The sequence below is a fragment of the Ursus americanus genome, chromosome 8 (genome assembly GCF_024610735.1).
Source record: "Ursus americanus isolate L20-20 chromosome 8, mUrsAme1.1.p, whole genome shotgun sequence".
Classification (NCBI taxonomy): domain Eukaryota; kingdom Metazoa; phylum Chordata; class Mammalia; order Carnivora; family Ursidae; genus Ursus; species Ursus americanus.
In genome coordinates this window covers 33,169,399-33,193,791 of record NC_142134.1, presented here as the reverse complement: position 1 = coordinate 33,193,791, position 24,393 = coordinate 33,169,399, and the positions used below count along the sequence as shown (strand labels likewise).

Here is a 24,393-nt window from a genome sequence, read left to right as displayed (position 1 = left end):
TTAGCAACAAATACATGGATGATCTTAGTATCAAGACTTGGGGGGGGGGGCGCCTTGGTAGCTCAGTGGTTAAGCCTTTGGCTCAGGTCATGATCCCAGGGTACTGGGATTGAGCCCCACATCAAGCTCCTTGCTCAGTGGGGAGCCTGCTTCTCCCTCTCCCTCTGCTTGCCGCCCCCCCTGCTTGTGCTCTCTCTGTCAAATAAATAAATAAAATCTTAAAAAAAAAAGACTTAGACAATAATTTGACAACAAACTAAAAAAGACATGCAAGAAGAACTACACAAAGGTACCCTTAATATTACCTTTTACTTCTTTTTTTATGATTTTTATTTATTTATTTGACACACAGAGAGAGAAAACATGAGCAGGGGAGAGGGGCAGAGGGAGAGAGAGACAGAAAGAGAGAAGCAGATTCCCTGCCAAGCAGGAAGCCCAGATGCAGAGCTCTACCCCAGGACCGGGAAATCAGGACCTGAGCCAAAGGCAGACTCTCAATCGACTGAGGCACCCAGGTTCCCCACCTTTTACTTATTCTAGCATTTTTCCAGAGCCTATAATTACAGCTTGCTTATGTAGAGAATTCCATATTGGTACAAAATGCTAAAGCTTACAATTAAAAATGGAAGAGTATATTTTTAGGAATAATCAAATATTATATTAACTGGATCTTCAGTTAAAGATTTTATTTATGTATTTGACAGATTTTATTTATGTATTTGATAGAGAGAGCCAGAGAGCACAAGCAGGGGGAACGGCAGAAGAGGGAGATGCAGGCTCCCCACTGAGGAGACAGCCCAATGCGGGGCTATATGAAGCATACTTTTATAGCCAACAGATATGGCACTTTCTTTTCCTTTTAAGATTTTTTTTGTTGTTGTTACTTATTTGAAAGACAGAGAGCAAGCAGGGGAGTAGGGAGGAGCAGAGGGAGAGGGAGAAATAGATTCACCACCCAGTAAGGAGCCCAATGTGGGGCTGGATCCCAGGCCTACGAGATCATGACCTGAGCTGAAGACAGAAGCTTAACTGACTGAGCCACCCAGGTGACCCATGGTACTTTCTTTAGACTTCAAAGACATTTTTCAAGATTATTAAAAAATTCTTATGGGAAAATCGTTTCCTATTTCTGCCAGTACTGTAAAATAATTAAATAAGCAGTCTGCCATGAAAATGTGGAATTTCTACTGTTTCATCTTAGTATGTTGCCAGTGTTACATGTATAGTACCTGCCATTTCAAGATAGGGGCAGTGAAGCTTAAGTTTCAAAGTAAGGCATATAAATATTGAAACAAATGAGTCCCATTACATTTAAAATGTTTTGCTATATATAATTGATGCTTTCAAAATATTTCCTAATTATAAAATTAGAAATAGAATTCCTCTTATTACTCATTGTATTGGTTTTCCCCATATTTCTTAAAGATTATTTAATTCCACTGGACCAAATATACCTATACTTAAAAGTTTCATTCTGTATGATTCAAACCTGATCATTTCCATTTTTTCAAGAGTTGATTTCTAACCAACTACGTATCAATTAAGAAAACTGATACATTTTGTTTTCTCTGAGCAGAGTAATTTCAAACCAATAATAATAGGACTTCTTGAGTTAGCCTACCAATGCAGACTCACACCCATGCTGAAGTGCTAAACATAATTCTTTAGTGACTCTCATTTAAAGAACAAGTAATTTAGACAAATGCAATACTGATTGTGCAACAAGATTATAAGATTGTTTCTATAATTTAAAATTTTAATTCACTCTATTAAATCTTTGAGAAAACATCCTAAAGAGTATATAGTTGATGGTAAATGTACATAAAGTACTAAGCCTGATCATAATCCAACGATTTCATTTTCAAAAAGAGAAAATTCTAAAACTTGAATAATGTTCAATTTTTAAAAGAAAAAAAAATTCTCTCAGTACTTAATTTTTGAAAAAAATTCTATTACCTGACTTAATATATACAAATATTCCTTAACTTACAACAGGGTTACATCCCAATAAACCCATATAAGTTGAAAATGTCATAAGCTGAAAATGCATTTAACACGCTTAACCTACTGAACATCATAGCTTAGCCTAGCCTATCTGACAAGTGCTCAGAACACTTACGTTTGCCTACAGTTGGGCAAACTGATCTAATACAAGCCTATTTTATAATAAAGTATTGAATTTCTCAGGTAGTTTATTGCCTATTGTACTAAAGGTGAAAAACAGATTGGTTGCATGGGTACAGAATGTTTGTAAATGTATCGGTTCTTCTCCCTCATGATGGTGTGGCTGAGTGGGAGCTATGGTGGCTTTAGCAAGGAAAGTGACTTCACCACAGTCATGTTTCCAGCAGAGATGGTTTTTGAAACATCATTAACTTCTGTGTCTCCTTTCTTCAATCTGGGATCTTTGAAACTTAAACTGGTATCGTTCGTTCCATGGATTTGTATAGATTACATCGACTAAAGGGAATGAGTTCTAAAATATGTCAGCCATAGGGATATTTTTAATTCCTATTGTCTTAACTGCAGTATGCTAAAATTCAATATCAGATTTGGAGTTAAAAAAGTCTTCAATGCATGTTCCTTCCTTTAGTAAAAAATAGAGTAGAAATTATTAATTTATTGACATAATGACTATTTTATACCAGTTTAATGGCTGGTTTCTATCTGGGCTTTATATTATATGCTGAAGTCATAAGATAAATACTCAACAGTTTTAACAATGTTTTGTTTGTAATTCTTTACACTTAGACATTTAAAATTCTAACAAAATCATCTAAGTAATAAAATTAAACTGAAAAGGTGAGAAGTACCCATGTTTGAGTATATGGAAGTGTTTACAGGTGTAAGTGTAAACCTTTTTTTTTTTTTCTCTTCAAAAAATAAACTTCTTCCTCAACTACACAGAACCTGGATTGCCCTAAACATTTTTTAACTAATTTAGGAAATAAGATAAATAAGTAAAAATTATCAATCTGTTCCAAAAGAAAGATTAATTTAGTAGATTTATTTTTTTTAAAGATTTTATTTATTTATTTGACAGAGAAAGACAGCCAGTGAGAGAGGGAACACAAGCAGGGGGAGTAGGAGAGGAAGAAGCAGGCTCCTAGAGGAGGAGCCTGATGTGGGACTCAATCCCAGAACGCTGGGATCACTCCCTGAGCTGAAGGCAGACGCTTAACAACTGCGCCACCCAGGCGCCCCTAATTTAGTAGATTTAAACCAACATTGTTAACATAGTAACTTAGCATAGAAGTTTCCACGAGACAAACAATTTATGGATAATTTTCCAGATTACAGTTCTATTCTTAGGCTAAGACAGGGGAGTAGGTATTTTTAACTACATGTCGTACAACTTTCCATTTTAAATTTTAGACTTGAACTAAAATAGATGGAAAGCTATGCATTAGGTGAACAATATTCTCTTCCTCTGGAAGTCAAAGACTAAATCACTATTGTTTGAATATCAGAAGTAATTTGTGATTAAAAAAGAAAGAGAGAATCTCAAAACATTTCCTAATCATACCTATGGGGGGAAAATAATTTGTTTATGGACAAATTATCAAAAAAGCAATAAACTGAAGTGTCTTACTGCAGTCAAAAAATTTTTGATAACCGATCTCTAGATAAGTGAAGTTTACAAAGTGATCTATGAAAGTTACTTTTATAGTCCCTGGTGAAAGAGAAAAAGTTAAAATTTCATTTCAACATCTCTTGGAACTGCCTTGCATCTCTGCTGTTTGTGGTTAATCTTAATGATCTGACTTCTGAAAAATAGAAGAAAAGGAGAAATTTATTAATTTACCTATATTTACTGAAAATTCAGTCTGCAGTGGTGTAGAATGAAGGAAAATGAGATTTGGGATTCATGCTATATGACCACGTTTTGATTCTACAATTTTGGATCACATAATAGATAATAATTTCTGTGTTACTTCTTCTCTTCCTTTTTTCTATCTTTGTCTCCTTTATGTAAGAGAAGGGGACATACAGGAACAAGAATTGAGACAAGGATGTTCGTTCCTTGCTCTTAATTTTACAACAGAAGTCATATTACACGGTTGGTTCACAGACCAATTCTTATTTGTAAATATACACTCATGGTTATTAAATTCATGACCTATATTTAAGATATAGGTCAGTCATTGTTCCATGTGCTACTGATCTACAAAGTCCCTGGTGTCAGGAAGTTTATATTCACTGAGAGAGAGAAAATTAATTAATAATTTTATAAGTATATGAAGAAAATATATGTTAAAATAAGTATTTAATGAGAAACTAATGCCACTAAATATATTATTAAAACCTTCTCTATGGAATAGAGAAAATGAACTAAAAGTTAAAAAAAAAATCCTACAATAAGGAACAATAATTTACGTTCATTGTCTTGAAAGTTTATGTCCTCTTACAGAAGAGGACATTAGTTTTTAATCTTACTGTCTATTTTTCTAGATGAGATGGCATGGCATCTTCGGAATATTTATAGTACAAGAACTAATGTATGTATCACCAATATATTTCAGTAAAATTAAATATGACAATAGTTTATCAAGGTTTTGTTATGAGAAGAACAACAATTTGCAGTCGATAAAAACCCAGCAGAATAAAACCCTGATTGCAGTGATGAATAATGCATATTGCCTATGGTACTAATTAACCTTGTACTCCAGTAAGATATTATAGAACAATAAGGCTAATTTGAATGTGGTCCAGCACTTTTCCCTATGGCTTGTGGTTATCACCCTTCAGACTGTAAAACTGTATTTGTTAAATGAGAAAAATATATTTCTTGTTTTTCATGTAAACTGATGAAAATATGAAAACAATGAAAAATGAAATACAGAAATATCAGGTATTTCCCAATGTATATAATATAATATGCCAAGTATAAATAAAATATGCTCAATAAAAATAAATATATTGTGTTTATAAGTAAATTGTATAACATAGTAAAAATACATATTAATTTGGGGAAAAAATCAGCTAAAATATCAATGTATGATCACTCCAACTGGACACAGTAAATCCTTATAGTTTATATCCAATCCTTCTTCTCATGTAACTAAGAATTTTCCTTTTTCTCTTAAAATAATAAAATGAATTAAATGGACAAGGTCTATCTAAAAGCTGTAATAGGAATATCTTCTTCCAGCATAAACTATCAATTTATTTGAATATAATGCTTTTCTCTTTTGTGGCTAAATCACTATTGGAGAGACAGTCATAATGATGCCTAAGAAGATGTAAATTATCTTCAACTGAAAATACCAATCTTTAATGTTTGAATTATACTATTTAAGCTATCATTTGTGTATTTTTAAGTTTAAAAATAATATTTCAAATCCTTATTTCAAAAAGAAAATCTCTTGCAAAAGCTTGATGATAGAGTAAAGATCTTTTTAGATTTTGGGATGGCATAACATAGCTCCCAAGCTCTCTCCAAAAAATGCTCAAATGTGACAAAGTACATCTATACACATGAGCCTTTTCTCTGTTGCATGATTAAAAGTAGCAGAGGAAACAAGAAGAGCTGAGTGTGAGCAGAAACTGAGTATCTAGTAGGAAAGGCTTTCTATCTACTACTTTTAATAATATACTTTTGAATGAAAACGCTGCTCTCTTAGTTTGTAACAATTTGTGTTTATTTTTAGACAGTTTGCATATATGTAAATGTCATTCTTAATGGAAATTCTTTGAATTTGAATTATTCTCTTTATAAGAAAAAAGTTATCAAGTGCCTAAGCATTCTAGAGATTTTTAATGAAAAGAACATCCTATGAGAATATTGTTATGAAGTCTACTTAAATATTTATTTATCACTCATATAATGATTACATATATGGTCTTTTTTCCTTTTTAACTGTTTATCTCTTGATGGGAAAATCAAGGAAAAGTTTGGAGAGAGGATAAAAGGAATGCTTATAAAGCAGTGTGCTGTTCTCCCATTGCCTGTATAATATAGTAGGTAAGAATGGAGATTCTCACACAAATGGCCTAGGCTTTTATCTGACTTTACTACTAGTGACTGTAACCTTTATTACATAAACTCTCTGTAGAACTTAAAAATTATAATTGATTCATAGGGTTTGTGTGTGTTTCTGTGAAGGTCAAATTATATAATAAAAATGCAGTATTTAGAAGAATGTGGCACAGAGAACTTGCTACAGAAGTATTAGGCATGTTGTCATTATCATAATAATTATTATTACATATATTAATATCAATACCCTTGAATCATTATCTCTAATGATAGAACAAAAAGAACGATTTATTGTACAAATTCTTACACACATTTAACAAATATTTATGAATCGAGCCATGTCTTTATATATCACAAAAGTATCCTTTGTCCGTTGGTTCTAAGTAAACAGAATCAAGAGTCCTCTTTTAAAAGAAAGAGGCATAAGAAATAATAATCGCAAAAATAGCTTTCTCTTGAGGAATTAAGGTTCTCTCAAAAAGTAGACATTTAAATGAAGGGAATAATTTATAATAGAGAAATTTATAATAAAGGGAGGAAAGAAGGAAATTAAGAGAGGATATAAGTAGAAGTAATCAAAACAATGCAAGACTGAAGTGGCTTTAGAAAAGTATAATTAAGAACTGGAGAAAAGAAAAGGGGAAAAAACAAAAACAAAAAAAAAAAAACAATCCACAACCTGGTTTTAAATCTTGTCTGGGAGTTGGGCCTCAGAGTTTTTCAAGGTCAAATACCACTTTCATGAGGAAAAATATGTGCCAAGTGTAAGAGCTAATTACCGTAAGAGCTAAAGTAGTCCGTACTTTCCTGTGTTTAAATAGGATATATTCACTTTAGCAGTAGAGAAGCTAAAAGGACAGAATACAAATAAAAAGACAAATCTTTTTGTCACTGAGACCAAAGCAAATGAGACTTCTTTGGAAAAAACAGGGAAATGTGAGGTTTAATGGAAACCAGTTACATTTGGTTTGTGTCTATCCTTTCCATTCAGAACATATGGAACATTTTGTTGTAATTAGTTAGCTGTTACAAATGTCCAAGCTCTAAAAAGCATTTAAAAACTATGTTATGAATTAGGTGGTGATTGGACAAAATAGAGAAAAAGAACATATATTTTTCTATAGCAGCCAGGGACACATTTCTCTTCCTTTTTAGACCTTATGATGTAAAACTAATATTGATAACTCTAAAACTGATAAAAGGAAAGACCTCAAGCATTTTTTTTTCTTGAGATATGCTGACAAATCTGAAAGTTATCATCTTTGGAAGATGAAACTAGTGTTTCCCAAAAACAAAGGCAGAAGAAAGGAAAGGAAAGAAGAAGGGAGAGAAGGAGTAAGAGAGAAAGATGGGGGGTTTATATTCTAAGGGAATTGGTTTCCAGTCATATTTCTTCAATTCCTAGGTTATTTTCATGATGCAAACAATGAGGGAGTATCATTAACATATTAATATTATTTTAGATCATATGAAACTACATCTTTGTACTTTCAAAGTGGTCACACATTAGCAGTTTTCTATAACTATACCTGATTTAATACAATTTTCCCACCAAAAGTAAATCACATATCCAAGTTATATGATAATTATGCAACCTTGATTCTGGTTATGATTCTTTTTGTATTACTAAAAGTAGGTATCTAAGTAAAATTAGTTCTGTTTATACCTTTTCCTACAATGATTGCCAAATACTGATCTTTGTGACCAATTTTAAATCAAATAGTAATTATTATTAAAACTAGTCACAGTTATTATTTTTCTCCACATCAGAGCTACAATCTTCTCCACATTTGTCCTTTCTTCCCCACATAACTCTAATAATTAAGCTTCATCTCTGTTTTAATTAAAAAATAAAATGTGGCAACTTTTGGTGACTTAGGTCAGCCAGCATGCTTTTTCTCAGAGTTAATATACATTGAAGCCAAACAAAACTGTATTTGAAGCTAACTACTAACTTGGGGTTCTTGGAAATCATATTTAATCTATATCAGCTTCAATTTCCTCAAATATAAAATAGAAACAGTATATATCTGGCAGGGTTATTGTCCGAATTGAATTGTTTTCCATATACTTGGCATGTAGCTGGGTCTAATAATACATGGTTATGAACTTGTCTGGTTATTTTTTTTTTCCTGTAACAGTTCTGTTTTATTTATTAAGCATAAAGATGTTTGCCGTTATAATCAGGCTGATTGTTTAATTTAGATCAGCCAAAAGAGATACGACAATTATTTTAATTGTACTATTTTGTTTATGGAGGTCTGTTTGCTCATTCTTTTGCTTTAAATTGCTTTTGTTTTGTTTTGTATCCTGTCCCTTTTCAACTTCTCACCATCAAGACTGATGTGAAAACACTTCAAAATGGAAGTCTCCTCCAGTCAGAAACATCATACCTGCTAACTGTATGATATCAGTCAGGATTGGTGGGAGATGAAGATACATTTACTTTCTTTATTGTGGAGATGAAAATCTAAAGATCCAACCAGGTCCATGAGGCACAGAGGGTGTTCCCAAGCCTGAATCCCGGAAAGTCTCCACACTCACAGTATACAGTCCAGTTTTTCTCTTCCGTACCACATACCCAAACAAAGCAAGCCCAACAAAACCAACAAAACAAAACAAACTTGAATAAAGTGACACTTCAGGGGCGCCTGGGTGGCTTAGTCTGTTAAGCCTTTGCTTTCGGCTCAGGTCATGATCTCAGGATCCCGCGATTGAGCCCCACATCAGGTTCCCTGCTCGGTGGCTAGCCTGCTTCTCCCTCTACCCCAAGTTGATGCTCTCTCATGCGTGCTCTCTCACTCTCAAATAAATAAATAAAATCTTAAAAAAAAAATGACACTTCAATACTCCAACGCTAAACTTTTTTAAATAGCCTCCTATACTATTTATAGGAGAAGACCAGCAAGGCAAAGAAATTTATGTACACAAGAATGCACAATGCAAAAAAGTCAGATATGGATCAAGAGGTCTTAACCCACTGATCCACACTCTCAAAAACAACATGTATATGGGGTTTATTCCAAAAGTTGTGTTTCCCCTCCCAGGTGAATGTCTGCATAGAAAACATGGTATAATTTCTGGTTGGGTTCCTGATTATTCACATGTGTAGCCTAATTATACGGCTTCTAGTGTTTAGGGTAAGACCCTCAGAATCCTAACATGTTCTTCTCACTCATACTTTGCTCACTCAGTCTGGCTTCGCTTTATGTCTTCCATTCTCCTGACCCTACATTATTCCTCCTTTCTAGCCACCTCAAATTGCCTTTCCATTTCCTCAGCTTGAGTTCTGATTCAGGGACAGGAATCTCTTCCAGATGACGATGGGGCTGCCAGGCCTCTCTGGGGTGCCACTGTTTCTAGGTGCAGTATAGTGCTGCTGTCACAGGCAACAGACTAAGCACATATGCGATTTGAATCAAGGTGACAACATGAAGTGGAGCTTAATTATTTGTAATGAATAACACATAATATAGCAGAAAGATATAGACTTTGGAACACTCACCCTGGGTCAAAATGTCAGTATACCACTTTCTAGTTTTAGTTTGAGTGATCTAAAGAAGATCAGAAGGCCTGGGTGGCTCAGTCAGTTAAGCATCTGCCTTCGGCTCAGGTCATGATCCCACAGTCCCGGGATCAACCCCGCATCTGGCTCCCTGCTCAGTGGGGAGTCTGCTTCTCTCTCTCCCTCTGCTCCTCCCCCTGCTCATGATCTCTCTCTCTCTACCTTACTCTCTCTCAAATAAATAAATGAAATCTTTAAAAAAAAGGGAAAGAAAATTAACCTCTTTGAGTTTCAGTTGCTCTAGAAACCATAGCTCACAAGATGTTGTCAGCTTAAAAGAAAGTGAATAAGATATTTAACAGTATTAGAATAGAGTAGGTCTTCGCAGTCATATCAACCCTTCTTCATGCTTCACCATCCCTTTTAAGATATCCTGACAATTCTGGTATTCAGACTCTTAGGCCTTATTTCTTGGGATCTATATTATTTCTAGTTCTAGCTTTGGCACACATTTGAAAGTCAAACTATTCCCTTTGGCCCACTTGTATTTTCTAGGAACAAGGTCCTTTTCTCCCCAACTTTAATTCCATTCTTTTCTAACTTCAGATGAAAATAACAAGTTCTCCTGAGATCTGATCATGGAAATGCTTGGGCCAGTCTTTTCATTGAAGATGCAGGATGCCCTTGATTAAGACTTTCACCTTCATCATATTTTTTCAAAACTCAGATATTTGTCCAACTCTGTGCTTCCTGAATGGCAACTTTCTTTTTTCTTCAGTCCCTGAACAGTGTTCATTATTCGTGGACTCCCAAGTCCTGTAATATTTATTTAATTATTTGCAACATGTCAAGTTGGTCCAGTTTATTCCCCCCTTAAATTGAGATAAAAAATTTTCACACTTACTCATACAAACACACTCAACAACCTCCCCAGTCTTTAAATAAGGCCATGACCTGAGTAGCTGACCTGATGCAGACTGACCTGAACAGAGAGTACTCCCACTTCCCAGTATTCCATGTGTCCTAGGAGGGTAGGTCACCATCCCTGGGTGGTGGTAGCAACACCAATACATGTTAGAACAAATGACAAAAACAAAAACAAACTCCAGAACTTTGTCTAGGATTATCTCTCATTGAAATTGCTTTTAACTTTTAAAGCTAAATAGCATGTATTGAGGATTTTCTTTTTGCCAGGTACTAAGCTTCATGAGCCTCCAATCTTTAAAATCTAATCCGGGTTTTGAAATCATAAACAATACTTTCATTGTGGGAGATGGTGAAGAAAAAATTTTTTCCTATGGATTAGTTTCTAATGTTATGTACTGAGAGTAGTAACATCTCTAGCCTGCCAACAAAGCATGGAAGAAATCAACCTATAAAAACAAAGTGCTATCTGATGAGGGAACGGAAGGCAAGCTGAGGACAAAGCAGAAGCTGACACCCTGCAACCCCCACCCCCCCCCCATGGGATGTATGTGACATTCCTCAGGCACTCCTGGCTGCCCTAAAGGACGAAGAAACAGTCCTTACTACCTACAGCCCATTGACAAGTCCTTGAAACAGGCGTGGTGACATTCCTCTAGGAACTCAGCTGCCTGGATGTTAATACTTTGCTAAGGGCAAAAGGCTGTCCTAGCCTGACCCCCTCCCCTCCACCAAGATCCTGTAAGTCTACTTTAACATAATAAAAATTCCTTTGGAAACTTCCTTTATCTCTAACCCCCCAAGATAAGTATTGGCAATCATCCCCCAAGCATATGGCCCACCGATATACTTCTGAAGGGCCTCATGACTCCGGTTTTATTAGACAGTAATAAATGACCTTTTCCCAACAACAGCTAGCCCCCTCAAGGTCCTGGAAACCTTGCTTCCAAAATTCCTTAGAGACTTACGCTATCCCTAGCCCCCTCCCCACTGAGGGTATAAAATAGGCCGTTCCTCACGACCCTGGGGCAGCAGCTCTTCCTGCCCACGGGTCCTGTCCCCGTTCTTTAATAAACCACCATTTTGCACCAAAGAAGTCTCAAGAATTCTTTCTCGGTCGTCGGCTCTGGACCCCACCCTACTGAACCTCACGTATATTCACCTGTACCTCATCACTATCCCTGAGTATTTTTTTAAAAAACTGCTAATAGAAGTTTCCCTTTTGTCCGTAGTAGGATAAAGTTCCTATTTTGGATTTAACTTCATTTTCACCTGAAGAATGAAGTTCCCCCAAGTTTAAGTGCATTATCTATTGCTCCAGTCTGTGTGGGTCTGAACAGGAACTGACTTGACTTAAGTTGGCTCTATTATTACTTTTTAAATTCCCCTACCACCCCTCTCTGGAACTGCTGGCTGTGTCAAAGAAAGCTACTGCTGTCACAAAGCAAGGAGTACTCACTGTTGTGACATTTTATTTATCTGGGCAGCAACATGCTTGAAAGGAGACTGCCTAGTTCTATGTAAAGTATGGAAGACAATCAAGCCCAGTTAAGCAAACCAGGGTTGACATATTAAATCATGCTTGAACCAAGAGAGCAACAACAGATGACACACAAAACCTCCTAAAGAGAATTTTAAATAAATAAATAATGCAGGTCAGTCTGTTTCTAAAAAAAGAAGCTTTTAGCATTGGAAGATACCGGGAGTAAGTGAATACCAGAAAACCTTCACAGGAGCAAGAAATTACGTTGCCTTTTGATGGTAAGGTGTAAAGCCAGAGGTATAGCGTTGGAAAGGGAAGCATCAGGAGAACACTGGAAAACCTTGGTGAGATCACATCACATCACTTTCCAATCCATAAAATGGAAAACAAAATTCTGATAGTCCCACCCATTATTTAGGAAATGTCCTAATGGAATCTTTTCAAAGTAATTTGAATTCATCAGCCTCAAAGCCCTTATGCATATGGAGTAGTGTGTTATTATTCTCCTTCACAATCACACAGCAGGAACTTTGGAAGCATTCATTCTCCAAGTCTGATTCCTGCTAACAATTCCATCAAAGAGATGGAGTTATCCATCAGTCAAATTATCATTTGCTCTAATTGTTACTTCCCCCAAACTGTGGCTCTTCATTCTTTCCTTTCCTTTTCTTTTTTAAACTATACCTTAACAGCACTCAAATGAGCAGGATATCGTCAAGCTCAGAAAAGATCAAAGCATATCAATAAATCACTTCAGTTCTTCTACACAAATTCCTACTGGCCAGCCTTAAAAGCAGACTAAACATTTAAACACCGAAGAGAATAAAATACTAGAAGACAAGATGTGACCCATATCCATAACCAGAAATAATAAAGGGTACAAAAGCATTTTTCAGGTAATAAAAACCAGTTATGAGAGCATGAATAGCTTAGAGTTCACATTTTTATTGTTACTGTGAGTGGATGATACACTTTGTAGAAAGAACTATGCCAGGGCTAGTTGCTCTGTGCCTTCCTGCTTTATAATGACTGGCATGTCCTTCTAGACTAATGTATAAGTGAAGTTGAAAGACAATACATTATACAGTTTAGGTAAACAGCCTCCTTGCCTTTTCTCCTGTAAGGAGCAGAAACTAGATATATTAATAAATCAATTAGATTGATTGATAGCTACAGGTTAAGCTTCTTCTTAGTTGCTTAGAAAGTTAGTGTTCTCTGGAACCCTTAAAAATGGTTAAGCAGATTTTTCAAGGCTAATCCATACAGGAGGTGCACTAAATAAATTTATACAACTAGAGCACAAAATACTTAACATATTAATTGTAATAGAGATATGGCCCTAAAAAGAATTTGTGCTTTTAATCCAGGATCATCACTGATGCTGTATGAGATTACACATACAAATCAATCATTCTAATTAACTGTGTTTATATACTGTACAAAGTACAGTAATAGAATGAAGAATCTAAAGTTAAATATACAATTTTAATCCCAAGTCTAAACATCTAAAAGGTAAAGGAAAACCTGAAAATGATAGCTACAAACACCTAGAAATGCTAAATTAAACAGAACAAAGATTGGGGTTAATCTGTTGTTTTGTTTTAATGTAGGGAAGTTCTTAGAAAAGTATTAAATGTTTTCTAAAGTCTGGAACTGGCGGTCTACAGGGGACAGAAACAAAAGGGAGCTAAAGCATGATTTACTGTGGAGACTGCTAGAGCTGATTGTGCTGCTCTGCAGGCCAGGTGGTGTGAGGTGGGGTGTGGGAAACCTGGAGACTTGGATATTAATGCTCCAGGGTCCAGGAAAAGGAGCTTTGGCATTTGTTAAGTGGGGACCCCTTCAGAAAGCCTGAAACCTCAAAGAGCTAGCTGGACACTGTCAAAAGAACATGAGGTAAAACACTGCCCAGGTGCACAAGGACAGCCAAAGAGGTTTCTGTGTGCATGACCTCTTAATGGGGAGAAGAAATCAGTCCTCAAGAATCAAAATCTGTGGTCTTCCCTGGGTGAACTTTTGGTATGTGAATTTATACTAGCTAAATATTACAATATTTCTCAATCCTGGCTGCACATTACAATCCCCTAGGGAACTTTAAAAAGAATAGTGACAGCCTGGCCAGTACTACACAATGGAATCAGAATCTACTGTAGCGTCCAGCAATGATATGCTTTAAATTATTGTGTTGCACCGTAATTGTTGAGAATAGCAGAATTAGATAAAACTTGGTCCCAATAAAACTTCCTCAGTAGGAGGAAATGCTAAGTCACGTGAGGAACTCCTACAGGTCAATGAAAAAAGAGAAGCAACCCCAAAATGAATATGTAATTCATAAATTGGAGCAATTAGGACATGGGTGCCATTTGTACTTTTTTCTCTACTTTGCTGTGGTTTGATTTTTTCCCCTAATTTTCCAATATTGCCTATTTATTATAATAGTAGAAAGAATAGACAGTAAGTATGGGATTCCTAAGTCAAGATGTAATTAGCAGAGGTTAAGAAAAAAGAAAATAATATCATTATATCTAATACTGCCAAAAGTTATATAACCGCAATCTATATCAAAAACCATATTAAGGAACATCTGGAGGAGGAGATAAAGCTATAATTAATGCGTAATCATTCTAAAACAATATGAATAATGAAATATCTTGACAAATATCCAAAGCGATTAGGATAAATATTTTGCTTTTGCTTCCCTTGCTGGACAAAGTTTTACTCTTGACTTGCACTCCTATTTTCTCACTCATAAAAGAAAGTATACTAGTGAAATTCTTGAGTCTCTCTGTCCCTTCCTACCCCCATCTCTCTATGCAATACCTCATATTTACAGTAATACTAATAACTACTTAAATTATACTTTAGGTAGGTCTCTATGATGCTTTATTACAATGATGACACATTCTGTATTGTTACTGTGCAAATGGATTGTAACATTAATGACCTAGAACTCCATCATGATCATATGGTTAGAGAATTAATGATTATATTTATGCTCAAGTGGCTCACACTGTACAAAACACCTCTTGATAATAAACATTTATTAAAATGAGATGCACTGGATAGGGTCCTTTTATTATAATAAATTAATATAGAATGATAATTATTAGAAAAATTAATGATACAGATCTTACAAAGGCTGTATCTTAATTGCTATATTCTGAATTGATTTAAAATCCATAACATTTAAATCGGCTAGGAAACAAAACATAGTCCCTTTTGTTTTATTATTTGGTTCTTTTCTTATTATTTGGATAACAGAAAAAGTACTTCCATGAAGTCTGATAACACAAATCAGTATAGCTCTCATAGGAAATGTGTGTACAGAGAAATTTAATGTTGAAAACTCACTGAGTGTAATTCAGCAAACATCTCTGTGTCTGCTCTCAGATTTTCAAAGCAAAAATTAAAAAAAAATGAATGCAAATGGTAAGAAATGAAGTAGCCAACCCTTTCATAAAATCATTAAGTAAACTTAAACCTTAAAAGTGAACTGTAAAGTCACCAGGAATTTTTGTGTGTCATAAATTAAGGCTTTAAGATGATGCAGGCCTCAGTTGGAATCTCACTCTTCCATTTCATAAATGTGTGACTGTGGACACCTATGTGAAGATTCACAAGTTACTAGCTATTGTTGGATCAAAGAAACATTAAATTCTTAAAAAAGAAAAATTTCATTCTTTCAATGAGTGTAATAACTTACAAGGAGCCACCCACAACACTACTCAAAAATACTGAATTGTTGCATGTTTGATATGCCTGTGTTTGACCACAGATATTATTAGGAATTCTCTATCCTTAAGATAGCATAATATGTATATGAATAGACTCTTTCAGCACATAGCTCTTTTATTACCCTAATTTTAATATGCAAATATATCTTAAAATAGAATTTTAGAAAGTAAAGACATATAAACAAAATTGATTAATATAATATAATGGATCTCTGCACTGAAACCTCCCTCTGCTTGTTAAAAGCTGTTCCCTATTTCTTTACATGGCTTTTCCCCCCTCCATATCTATGTTAAACATCACCTTCAGAAAAATACTTTCTCCCTGCCCTATCTAAACTTGCACACTCACACTGCCATTAGCAACTCTCCTAATTTGTCAGTGTAGATGCGAGTCTCTATGTATGTTTGTATATCTATGTGTCTGCATTCCTAGGATACAGGAATTGTATACATGGAATATAGTACCCAGTATAATCATAACTTAAAGAATGAGTGATAATAGCTAATCAGAGAGCAAAGCTTCTTTATAAAGGCAGTTCTAATATATTTGCGTAGTTTTGATCACCAATAAATACAAATGTAGGATTATCCTTTGATAAATGATACTGCTCAAGAATATAATATCTATTTTGAGGCAAGAGCATTTTCTAACCTGAAACTACCTTGTATTTTACAAGAGAGACACACACTCCTGTAAATACATTTTATTTTTAATGAGAAACATAAGGAGCAGCTAATGTTCACTGAATAAATACAGTGTGTTAGGCAGTAAGTAATTTCCATATAAAGTCTCATAACATTGCTATGACATAGAGATGGAGAAGATAAGGAATTGGGAGATTCAAAAAGTTACACAGGGAGATAGAGCTGATAAATGGCAGAGGCAGTACTGGAATCCAGGCACTCGGGCCAGAATAGAGATCTGTGCTCAAACGACTAGAGTATGCTGCCTCTTAAAAGCAGCATATTCCCCACGATATCCAAGTTAAATCAATCATGTTTCAAAATGTACACATCTTTCATTCTGCAGAACTTTAAGAAAAATATTCGCTTTTGCAGAGGTAATCAGTCTATAAGCATATTTAGTTTTAGCAGCACATCTCACCTACTTATACGGACAGAAGGAGTATATTTAGCAATCCATGGAGGCATTTTTGACTATCTAAATGGGGAGTGGAATATCCTACTGCATCTAGTGGATTAAAGGCCAGGGATTCTGCTAAATATCCTACAATGAACAGGACCACCCCATCGCCCAACAAAAAATATCTTTGATTTAGAAAAGAAAAAAAAAAGCAAAAATAAATGCAAAGTATGTTCTAAAACTGTAAGAGAACTAATCCAAAACTATTGAGGAGTTAAAAGAAAAAAATCTATTTTATTATTTTCATGTATAATACATGCAAATGGATGAAATGATTTAACCACTTAATTGTCTTGGTGATGGTTCCCAGAAGCAGGACACACACACACACACACACACACACACACACACACACACACACGTGCACCACTGACACCCTGTACTTCCATAATTACCATCTTTTGTTAAAATTTTGAAATTAAAATTAGTTTCCTTTTGTTGCATAAAGGAGCATACCAAATAGAACCAAAAGTTCAACCCCTTTGATGTTCTTTGGTAATGTGCCTAATTAAAAATAACTAGGCTCTCCGATGCATAATTACACAAGCACCTAATACACTATATTTCCAGTCAATGTTGTTTCAAACATAAATATGCACCAGAAGTATGAATGATCGACATACTACTCCCTGCAGTATCTGTACTGTTTCTGAATCAAGGCTTTTACTTGAGCTTAGTATTTTCGTTACATTTTCCTTGCTATGCAATCATCTCCCAGTTGGACAATTAATAAGTGCTTTTTCTCCGCAGCCCTTGGCACGTAACCTCGCTTACCCTGTATTTTAGCATGCACTATATACCTTCTTCACTCTGACTGGTTTTGGCAGTGACCCACAATCTAAATCTCTTTCCTCCATTTGATATAAGTGAAACTATAATTATCTAGGGGTAATTTCAAATTACTACTTCATTCCACTAGCAACTGATGAAGATTAGTGGTCTTGCCTTGCATCTGAGTAAGTCAGCAACATAATCACAAGAGAACTCAGCAGGCAACATTTGATTCATGTGAACTCAATTACTTCTGTCAAACACATTCACTTCAATAAAAAGCGAAAACTTCCAAAACAGGTTTTTGCTAATAATTTTGTACTCAAAAAAAAAATTTCATATGACTCTTAAGGGAAAAAAATAGCATGGATTTCATCAGAAATAATAATAAATAACAAGTAGGAAAACATACTTGTATAAATGGATTTAATACATTATTAGTTTCTGAAAATAATATTTCAAAGAAATAAATTTGTATACTTAAAACCGTTTATTATTGAGTATTGGGCATATAAGTAAACCATAGAAAAATAAATGCATCCTATAATTTAAGTTAATACAATTGAAGCCAGAGTATTCTATTACCTCATTAAAACCAGGTTATTATGGAAAGGTAGTCAATTTCTCTTAAAGGAAGTGAAATAAGGGGACATGAAGATGATAGATCATGAATTGGACAAGGATTCGTGAATCACTTCTTGATTGTCTTCTGGGTTGAAGCCATATGTTAATGAGCTGCCTAGCATTCTGAATCCTGAATGTTTAGTCTCTAAAAGGCCTTGGGTCAACTCAATGATGCATTTATATCAGGTCACATGAACATGATCTGACAGCAACTACCTGGTCAAATCCTAGTACAGACTGAGTAAATATTAACATATGATAATCATTAAAACAGATTTACTCAAACTTCAGCTTCTTTATATAATCATATCCTTAATTAAATCCCAACATATTTTGATTATCAAAGAAACAGTAATTAAATGTAAATGTATAGTACGTGCATATTATAAATACGTTTCACGATGTGATGTTCTAAGGTCTAAATCACTAAGGAGGTCTCCATAACAGTTAATACAGCATACACCAACCATATATGGTTTAACACAAAGAACTTGAAAATTCGGCCCGAGAATCTTAGGACCAAGAAATGACTGGTTTTAGAGACACATTTGTCAGTTTTGTGACCAAAGAGACTTTCTACAGATAAATTTAAAGGTAAAAAAGAAATCAATACAGTAGGCTCCCCTTATTCACACTTTTGTTTTTGGCGGTTTCAGTTACCTGCAGTCAACTGCAGAACAGAAGCAGATGGTCCTCCTGCCATAATGTCAGAAGGTCAATAGTAGCCAAATGATAGGTCACAGTGCCTATGTCATTCCCCTCACTTCATCTCATCACGTAGGCATTATCATCTCACATCATCACAAGAAGGGTGAGCACGATACAAGATATTTTGAGAGAAAGAGAGTGAGAGACTTCATTCACATAACCTTTATTACAGTCTAGAATAGCTGCATTTTATTATTTGTTATTGTTAATCTTTTACTGTGCCTCATTTATACATTAGACTGTATCATAGGAAAAAGCATAGTATATATAGGGGTTGGTACTATATTCAATTTCAGGCATCCCTGGGGGTCTTGTAATGTAACCCCCTCAGTTAAGGAAGGACTACTGGAATTTTAAAGCACAATATTCTTTTCTACTTTTGCCCATTCTACTCTCTCTTTTGATTCATTTCCCTGCTTCCTGTCTTTTGATTCCTTGCTCATTCCTTAAGATAACATTCACCACCCCTGCCATCAAGGAGCATGTGATTTAGTGGGGGTGAAGAGGATCATTAATCAAATAATAAATCAATAAAAAGATGCAAAATCATAACTCTAAATGGCTCTATGAAAGGAAGATATATAAGTAAATAATAGGACTGATTTTGAAGACTCAGGGATAGCTTCCCTGAGGAAGGGGTACTGGATGATAGATCTGAAGGATTAGTAGGAGTTAATCAGGAATGAAGTAGGTAAAAGAATGTTTCAGGGCAAGGGAACAGAAGCACAGAACAAGTAGTAAAAGTGAGCTTTTGAGAAAGTGAAAGAAAGACACTTTGACTAGTGCATAGAGAAGAGGAGGAAGAAGCATTGTTTAAGATGTGTCTGCAGCAAAATCATGCAAAATCTTAAGCTACTGTAAAAACTTTACCTTAAAGGAAACCATTGAAGTATTTAAAGTTTGTGGTGGGGGAAAGTGGGGACAGAAAAGGATGGGTGTGTGAAACAACGAGATTTGCCTTTTTGTAAAAGCGATACATTCACATGACTCAAAAATCAAAATATAATTATATAAAGTCATTCATTATATTTGAAAGTAAAGTTCCAACAAGACATGCCTATAGATTGGAGGAAAAGAAATAGAGAAAAGTGGATGAGTTTAAGAGACAGCCTGGTTATAATTTCTACAAATATTTTATGATGGGTAGGAACCAGGTAGTGAGTCAGAAGGAGATGTTAAGAATGATTCCTAGATTTCTGGCCTATCAAGAATAGTTTAAAAACATTAAGATCCACACATAATGGTTTGGGGATAGTATGTTAAGACCATAGAATGATTTAAAGTTATGGTGGAATTTTATATGACATTCACAGATACATTTGCATATTCATATTACATGTAGATATAAATGCCTCAGGAATATCTGTGATACCTTAATTGTCCAAAACAAACCTTCGATATTTTATTCATTCAATGGTGTAAGTTATTTATAGAATAAACATTTGAAATTCCTCATAGAGTGGCCACATACCATCTGTATTTTAGGAAAAAAAAAGGCACTATTCATATGGACTACCTTGTGTAGAACACCCTCTGGGGCTGTTAAGTTCACAGCCTTCATGACCCCACAGCCTTTATTCCTACTATCAGGGTGGGGTAATAAATGAATTTAGGCAGTGCAGCTTAGTGAAGTCTTCTACAATGTAGGCTCTCTATTTCACCTCACTGCCTCTCAGTTAGGTTTCTACTCCTCAATTATTAAAAGTATGAGAAGAGAAAGATATGCACTGAGTGCCTAGACTAAGAAACATTCTGTCAGAACACTACTTCCCCAAGATACTTTCATGATAAGCATGCACAGAACCTTCCAATCCCTGCAACAATCAAAAATTATCCTCTATAAATGTGGAGGTCTTTTATACCCTCTGTTCATTTGGATGAAGACCAAGGTCATTGTGTTCTCACCTAAAGTGACCACATACCATTCTCTTAAGAGACATAAATAATCAAATAGAGCATTTGCTTTATAATTCTAGTAAACAAAATTTTAGAAATAGTAAGATTTATATTGTAAATATTTTAGACAAAATAATGAAACATATTCAACAGATTATATTTAATCTCCTGCTTCTGATTCTACAATATCTTCACCTTACACTAAAAGGACTGTTCAAGAAGAAAAGTTAAGATAATGTTAGTTAGATTTTCCTTTAAATCCAATCCCGAATAAAAAATAATTCATTTCCCTGGAAAGTTTAAAATTATTTGCAAAACATAATTTTGAATTAATAGAACTTTATATGTATGTATATACATATGCAAAGGTATAGAGAATTGTAGACTACATAAAAAGACAACCATAAACTTAATTGTAGATGATATTGTAGGAATACAAAATAAGAGTTGATGCTGAAAAAGAATTTTAAAGATGGTGCAATGTATTTCTAGAGAGAAATAATTAAGCAAAGTCACTATTATTTACTGATCATTTCCCTAGTTTTGATTCCCTGGATCTATAATCAATCTACAGTCAGGCCTGAACAAACTTGAGCAAGTTTGATTCACATGATATAATGGATTTAGAAAAAAAAAAATGCACTTGAAGCTACTAGGTGGTATTAGGGAACTTCTCAGCATTTAGTTTTCTCTTTGGTTAACAGTAACTCTCCTTACCTATTTACCATGTGCACAGCACGGTGAAAACAAGTTCAGGTTCATAAGGATGACTGATTTTTTTTTTAAGTGAAAATGTTTTCTTCCTCATAAGCTGTTCTTCACTCTGACATAAAGTATTAACCTATTCCAAAAAGCCATTGTTAAATATCTAAGTTTAACTCACCACACAATGGGCAAAATGAGAAAATGAGGGTATTTTCAAATGAAGAGGGAAATATACATGATCAAGTTTTAATTTAAAAGAAAAATTAAAACGGAAAAAAAAATACCCCAGTGTAAATTGCTTTGAAATAACTTTTTTTGTATTGGCTCTATCTCCAAAGTTATTTTCTTGTGTAGTACTTATTATGCATTCAATATTGACTTGTAAATTTTTAAAAGCAAACATGTAATAGCAAATATACGTAAACAACACAGTAAACTAAGTACTGTCAGCTGACAAGTATTTTCATATGGAGTTCATATGGTTGAACTCATTTCTGAAGAATTTTTTTAAAGACATTTAAAAGCATGCCAAATAAGTCTCATCTAACATTTGCATTTGAATTTTATATAACAAGGTAAGGGTGCTATATTCTCTTCATGGACAGAAAAATAGCAGTTGAGTAGCAGACAATACTCACACAAAGAAAAAAATCCTCGGTTTGAGCTGCTCAAAAATAAAACTTCTGAAAGCATAATGAATATGAAATACTACACTGCAAGTAAGATACTCTCTGAGCATTAATTATGTATATCCAGTAAAATATTACATTAAATCTTTGGCCGTTGCCAGAAATTTTAAAATTCTGAGAGAAATCAAACTTGAAGAGAAATAATCTCCATAAATTAGCAAAGTAAAAGGTCATCTGCTCATAATCATTGGAGGAAATACATATACATGAGCCAACTGAAGTGGAGCTCCTGCAGGTCTGCAGGCAAATTCTTACCTTGACAGGTGCCATTTTTCTCTTCGTATCCTGCCTTGCACATGCATTTCCCGATGGGCACCAGCCACTCCCCTTCAGCACTGCAGTGCATTTTGGGTGGTTCATCTGTCACAGAATGGTTGACACAGGAGCCCGACACTTCAAGCAATTGCGAAGAATCAGCTCCAGTGATTGTGTCAGGGAACACAGCCAAGTGTCTTACCACGGAAGGGCATTTTTTATAGTACACACGCACAGAAACCAGAGCAATGCAAGCACCCACATCTTGAAAAGCAAGATAAAATCCCTTTTTGCTTAGAGGTCCTACATCTCTGACCTCTGTATTCAGTTTCATAACCCGGTCACCAAGATCAAGCTCTGTAAAGCTTTCATCGGCAGCAATGGTATCAATTTTGATGTACTGGTTTTCCTTGATGTTTCTACCATTCTCATCATCTGACTCAAAGTAATACATGTTAAAGGTTTCCTTACAGGTTCCCAGTCCTCCAGGAAGACTATTGCAGTCCCGCAGAGTAAACTTGAGTTCTATGAAGATTCTGGAAGCACCTTCATTGGAAATCCAACTGGTCAAAAGCCAGTTATTCTGATTCTGTTCCATAACTTTGCATACTTGGTATGTGTGGATAGGGGCATAATTTTCATCAACTTCACCAATCTCTTCCCACTGTATAATATAAAATAGAAAGACAATTTTTTAATATTTAGAAAATAACTAGCAAAATGATCAAAGAAAACTATTTCAGATATAGAAATTTCTGCAGCCTTAATCAATGGTATTGGGAGAGAAGGAGTTCTACAATGAGAATTAAAAAAAAAAACTTTTTAAATTAAGTAAATTAATAGAACATTATTCATTGTCTCCAATAACTCAAAAGTGAATGCAAATGAATTCGATGGGATAAAAAAGCATGTATTTCAGAAAAAAGATAGAAGTAAATTGAAGTAACAAGAAGGAGCAGTGAAAGGAAATTATGTATATTTGGAAGAAAGTTAAGTATGTAAACTAACAGAATAAATAAACTGTGACAGAAAAAAGGAAGTACATTTTTATAAAAGACTACAGCAGAAAAAAGCAATAAATGTGAAAAAGAAAGGAGAAAAATGTAACATGTGAATTCACATTTATTTAATTCTGGCATTTTATAAATAACACATCGATGTAATAATACTTGCAAGAAAATTCACTAGTTTAAAATTAATAGTAGATGCTTATTTCATTGACCCAATCTGTTTAGGATTCTTTTGCAAATTGAATAGCTAAATGTTTATTCACTGTTTTATCTATGAAACATATACCTAGAGACAGATATAAAATAGAGATAAAATTATGTATGAATAGCTTCGTCATTTTGAATCTGAGGTTTTGGTATATCCTGGGAATGCATTAATTATTTTTACCCACACATTATTTCATGCTTAATGACCTTAAGAGTTCTGAATATATACAGGATACAGAAAAAAAAATAAGTATGATTTATATAGCTTCCAAAATATTAGGTCAAAGAGATCTAAAGTTAACTCTTTCCCAATAAAATATTCCAGTTTTAAGACTTTGGTGTACCATAATCACTTTCTGAACAGTATAGAACCAAGTTTTTATTCTGTATAAAAACATTATTATTATAATGTAAGAAGTGTTTTAAAGATTCCTTAAAAATCTATGTACAAGACTACATATATTTTTGTTTTATATCTTTAAAAATGACCCTGAAACACAAAGAGCAATGAAATCATACTGACTTCCAATAAATCCAGAATGTGATTTCAGACATTAAATATTATAGATAATAAACTTCATAGAACTTCATCTCTTTAGGCATGAAATTAAATAGAGCATTATTTCTTGATTCTGTTTAACTGACAAAGATGTGAAAAATGTGGAGTCACAAGGGACACACATAAATTGTGTACCTCAGATGGTCCCTCTCAAAATTCTAGCTGCCATCAGACAGACATAAGTAAAAGGTGCTAATGA

General features: G+C 34.5%; 1 protein-coding gene across 1 annotated transcript in view; it reads right to left on the bottom strand.

Annotated features, from left to right (window-relative positions):
* Positions 1–24,393, bottom strand: part of EPHA5 (EPH receptor A5) — a 338,741-nt gene that overhangs the window by 242,926 nt on the left and 71,422 nt on the right. The window contains exon 3 of the mRNA XM_045771491.2: positions 22,419–23,082. Within this exon, the coding sequence (XP_045627447.1) occupies positions 22,419–23,082 (664 nt within the window). The remainder of the gene's footprint in view (positions 1–22,418; positions 23,083–24,393) is intronic.